Source organism: Salvelinus alpinus, chromosome 7 (assembly GCF_045679555.1).
Source record: "Salvelinus alpinus chromosome 7, SLU_Salpinus.1, whole genome shotgun sequence".
Taxonomy (NCBI): domain Eukaryota; kingdom Metazoa; phylum Chordata; class Actinopteri; order Salmoniformes; family Salmonidae; genus Salvelinus; species Salvelinus alpinus.
In genome coordinates this window covers 2,253,001-2,258,000 of record NC_092092.1, presented here as the reverse complement: position 1 = coordinate 2,258,000, position 5,000 = coordinate 2,253,001, and the positions used below count along the sequence as shown (strand labels likewise).

At 47.3% G+C, this 5,000-nt stretch overlaps 1 protein-coding gene across 2 annotated transcripts in view; it reads right to left on the bottom strand.

The window, feature by feature from the left end:
* The window catches only part of LOC139580328 (calcium uniporter protein, mitochondrial-like), a 518,594-nt gene that overhangs the window by 402,845 nt on the left and 110,749 nt on the right, over window positions 1–5,000 (bottom strand). Inside the window, exons 7-9 of one of the 2 annotated variants that reach the window (XM_071408880.1) lie at window positions 4,526–4,729; window positions 3,466–3,582; window positions 1–103 (exon numbers count right to left, since the gene is read on the bottom strand). The exon at window positions 1–103 is cut by the window's left edge and continues 1,928 nt beyond it. The exons of the other annotated variant lie outside the window; for it this stretch is intronic. Coding sequence (XP_071264981.1) covers window positions 20–103; window positions 3,466–3,582; window positions 4,526–4,729 — 405 coding nt within the window. The 3' untranslated portion in view covers window positions 1–19. The remainder of the gene's footprint in view (window positions 104–3,465; window positions 3,583–4,525; window positions 4,730–5,000) is intronic. 2 annotated transcript variants of the gene reach the window in all.

Here is a 5,000-nt window from a genome sequence, read left to right as displayed (position 1 = left end):
ATTAAGGAAAGGGAGGATATCAATCTTTGCTGGCGGCGGTGAGTTGCTGGACAGGGAGTTGGAGCTGGAGGGGATCCCTCAGCCGTTTCAGATCTAACTCCACCTGAGGGGGGGAGAGAGAGAGGGAGAGAGAGAGGAGGGGGGAGAGAGAGAGAGGAGGGGGGAGAGAGAGAGAGAGGGGAGGGAGATGGAGAGAGAGAAAGAGAGAGGGGGGAGAGAGAGGAGGGGAGAGAGAGAGAGAAGAAAGAGAGAGCGAGAAAAGGAATGGGAAGATACATTTTATAATTAACATAATAATATGTAATAATAATATATATACTGTATATAATATGTCAATGCCTCTAATATGTCAATGCCTCTACATTTGTTCCTGTGTTCAAAATATGTTTCAATCCTAAAATCATGTGAGATAGAGTCCTTCAGCTGGTTGTACTTGTGGACAGGTTAGTGTCTACCTCAGCGATAAGAGTCCTTCAGCTGGTTGTACTTGTGGACAGGTTAGTGTCTACCTCAGCGATAAGAGTCCTTCAGCTGGTTGTACTTGTGGACAGGTTAGTGTCTACCTCAGCGATAAGAGTCCTTCAGCTGGTTGTACTTGTGGACAGGTTAGTGTCTACCTCAGAGATAAGAGTCCTTCAGCTGGTTGTACTTGTGGACAGGTTAGTGCCTACCTCAGCGATAAGAGTCCTTCAGCTGGTTGTACTTGTGGACAGGTTAGTGTCTACCTCAGCGATAAGAGTCCTTCAGCTGGTTGTACTTGTGGACAGGTTAGTGTCTACCTCAGCGATAAGAGTCCTTCAGCTGGTTGTACTTGTGGACAGGTTAGTGTCTACCTCAGCGATAAGAGTCCTTCAGCTGGTTGTACTTGTGGACAGGTTAGTGTCTACCTCAGCGATAAGAGTCCTTCAGCTGGTTGTACTTGTGGACAGGTTAGTGTCTACCTCAGCGATAAGAGTCCTTCAGCTGGTTGTACTTGTGGACAGGTTAGTGTCTACCTCAGAGATAAGAGTCCTTCAGCTGGTTGTACTTGTGGACAGGTTAGTGTCTACCTCAGCGATAAGAGTCCTTCAGCTGGTTGTACTTGTGGACAGGTTAGTGCCTACCTCAGCGATAAGAGTCCTTCAGCTGGTTGTACTTGTGGACAGGTTAGTGTCTACCTCAGCGATAAGAGTCCTTCAGCTGGTTGTACTTGTGGACAGGTTAGTGTCTACCTCAGCGATAAGAGTCCTTCAGCTGGTTGTACTTGTGGACAGGTTAGTGTCTACCTCAGCGATAAGAGTCCTTCAGCTGGTTGTACTTGTGGACAGGTTAGTGTCTACCTCAGAGATAAGAGTCCTTCAGCTGGTTGTACTTGTGGACAGGTTAGTGTCTACCTCAGAGATACAGTGGGGAGAACAAGTATTTGATACACTGACAATTTTGCAGGTTTTCCTACTTACAAAGCATGTAGAGGTCTGTAATTTTTTATCATAGGTACACTTCAACTGTGAGAGAAGGAATCTAAAACAAAAATCCAGAAAATCACATTGTATGATTTTTAATTAATTAATTTGCATTTTATTGCATGACATAAGTATTTGATACATCAGAAAAGCAGAACTGAATATTTGGTACAGAAACCTTAGTTTGCAATTACAGAGATCATACGTTTCCTGTAGTTCTTGACCAGGTTTGCACACACTGCAGCAGGGATTTTGGCCCACTCCTCCATACAGACCTTCTCCAGATCCTTCAGGTTTCGGGGCTGTCGCTGGGCAATACGGACTTTCGGCTCCCTCCAAAGATTTTCTATTGGGTTCAGGTCTGGAGACTGGCTAGGCCACTCCAGGACCTTGAGATGCTTCTTACGGAGCCACTCCTTAGTTGCCCTGGCTGTGTGTTTCGGGTCGTTGTCATGCTGGAAGACCCAGCCACGACCCATCTTCAATGCTCTTACTGAGGGAAGGAGGTTGTTGGTCAAGATCTCGCGATACATGGCCCCATCCATCCTCCCTTCAATACGGTGCAGTCGTCCTGTCCCCTTTGCAGAAAAGCATCCCCAAAGAATGATGTTTCCACCTCCATGCTTCACGGTTGGGATGGTGTTCTTGGGGTTGTACTCATCCTTCTATTCCTCCAAACACGGCGAGTGGAGTTTAGAGCAAAAAGCTCTATTTTTGTCTCATCAGACCACATGACCTTCTCCCATTCCTCCTCTGGATCATCCAGATGGTCATTGGCAAACTTCAGACGGGCCTGGACATGCGCTGGCTTGAGCAGGGGGACCTTGCGTGCGCTGCAGGATTTTAATCCATGACGGCGTAGTGTGTTACTAATGGTTTTCTTTGAGACTGTGGTCCCAGCTCTCTTCAGGTCATTGACCAGGTCCTGCCGTGTAGTTCTGGGCTGATCCCTCACATTCCTCATGATCATTGATGCCCCACGAGGTGAGATCTTGCATGGAGCCCCAGACCGAGGGTGATTGACCGTCATCTTGAACTTCTTCCATTTTCTAATAATTGTGCCAACAGTTGTTTCCTTTTCACCAAGCTGCTTGGCTATTGTCCTGTAGCCCATCCCAGCCTTGTACAGGTCTACAATTTATCCCTGATGTCCTTACACAGCTCTCTGGTCTTGGCCATTGTGGAGAGGTTGGAGTCTGTTTGATTGAGTGTGTGGACAGGTGTCTTTTATACAGGTAACGAGTTCAAACAGGTGCAGTTAATACAGGTAATGAGTGGAGAACAGGAGGGCTTCTTAAAGAAAAACTAACAGGTCTGTGAGAGCCGGAATTCTTACTGGTTGGTAGGTGATCAAATACTTATGTCATGCAATAAAATGCAAATTAATTACTTAAAAATCATACAATGTGATTTTCTGGATTTTTGTTTTAGATTCCGTCTCTCACAGTTGAAGTGTACCTATGATAAAAATGACAGACCTCTACATGCTTTGTAAGTAGGAAAACCTGCAAAATCGGCAGTGTATCAAATACTTGTTCTCCCCACTGTAAGAGTCCTTCAGCTGGTTGTACTTGTGGACAGGTTAGTGCCTACCTCAGCGATAAGAGTCCTTCAGCTGGTTGTACTTGTGGACAGGTTAGTGTCTACCTCAGAGATAAGAGTCCTTCAGCTGGTTGTACTTGTGGACAGGTTAGTGTCTACCTCAGCGATAAGAGTCCTTCAGCTGGTTGTACTTGTGGACAGGTTAGTGTCTACCTCAGCGATAAGAGTCCTTCAGCTGGTTGTACTTGTGGACAGGTTAGTGCCTACCTCAGCGATAGAGTCCTTCAGCTGGTTGTACTTGTGGACAGGTTAGTGTCTACCTCAGAGATAGAGTCCTTCAGCTGGTTGTACTTGTGGACAGGTTAGTGTCTACCTCAGAGATAAGAGTCCTTCAGCTGGTTGTACTTGTGGACAGGTTAGTGTCTACCTCAGAGATAAGAGTCCTTCAGCTGGTTGTACTTGTGGACAGGTTAGTGCCTACCTCAGAGATAGTGTCCTTCAGCTGGTTGTACTTGTGGATGTCAAAGCGTTGTCTCTTCACCCCCTTGTGGAAGAACAGCAGGTACTGTCTGTCCCTGGCGTCAGGATAGATGTACTCCTACAGGAAGGAGGGGAGGCGAGGGAGGGAGGGAGGGAGGGAGGGAGGGAGGGAGGGAGGGAGGGAGGGGAGAACAGGCTGTTAGAATATTAAACTACAATACTTACTCAAACCTCTTACATACAAACCTTAGAGAACCACTTTACAAAACTACAAATGACAGACACTAGTCCATGACCTCTTACCTGGCCGGACTAGCCTCTAACCTAGCCTCATACCTGACCTAGCCTCTTACCTAGCCTCATACCTAGCTTCTTACCTGGCCGGACTAGCCTCTAACCTAGCCTCATACCTGACCTAGCCTCTTACCTAGCCTCATACCTAGCTTCTTACCTGGCCGGACTAGCCTCTTACCTAGCCTCATACCTAGCCTCATACCTGACCGAGCCTCTTACCTAGCCTCTTACCTGACCTAGCCTCTTACCTAGCCTCTTACCTGGCCAGACTAGCCTCTAACCTAGCCTCATACCTGACCTAGCCTCTTACCTAGCCTCATACCTAGCTTCTTACCTGGCCGGACTAGCCTCTTACCTAGCCTCATACCGAACCTCTTACCTGACCTAGCCTCTTACCTAGCCTCATACCTAGCCTCTTACCTGACCTAGCCTCTTACCTAGCCACATACGTAGCCTCATACGTAGCTTCTTACATAGCCTCATACCTGTCCTAGCCTCATACCTGGCTTCTTGCCTGGCCTGTCCTCTTGCCTGGTGTGAGTACGAAGTAGGAGTACATGGCCTTGGCAGTATGTGTGTGGTTATAGTGTGTGTGTGTGTTAGAGTGTGTGTGTGTATGTTACAGTGTGTGTTACAGTGTGTGTTACAGTGTGTGTGTGTGTGTGTGTGTGTAACAGCGTGTGTGTGTGTAACAGTGTGTGTGTAACTGTGTGTGTGTGTGTGTGTAACAGTTTGTGTGTGTGTGTGTGTGTGTGTGTGTGTGTTACCTGGCGTGTGAGTACGTAGTAGGAGTACATAGCCATGGCGGTGGCGTAGGTAATGAAGTAGGTGACAGGCTCCATGATGTCCCAAGAGTACTCCCACCAGGTGAGGCGTGCCAGGATCCCAAACTGGGTTGCCATGTAGGCCACGCCCCCCCACAGCACCCAGGTGGTACGACGCTCCGCCTTACGACTCAGCTCCTCCCTTACCTGGGATGGAGAGCCAATCAGAAACACATATCAATAATAAGACACTTACACCTGTGGTTCTCTGTAGTTCAGTTAGTAGAACATGGTCCTCTATAGTTCAGTTAGTAGAACATGGTCCTCTGTAGTTAGTAGAACATGGTCCTCTGTAGTTAGTAGAACATGGTCCTCTGTAGTTAGTAGAACATGGTCCTCTGTAGTTCAGTTAGTAGAACATGGTCCTCTGTAGTTCAGTTAGTAGAACATGGTCCTCTGTAGGTCAGTTAGTAGAACA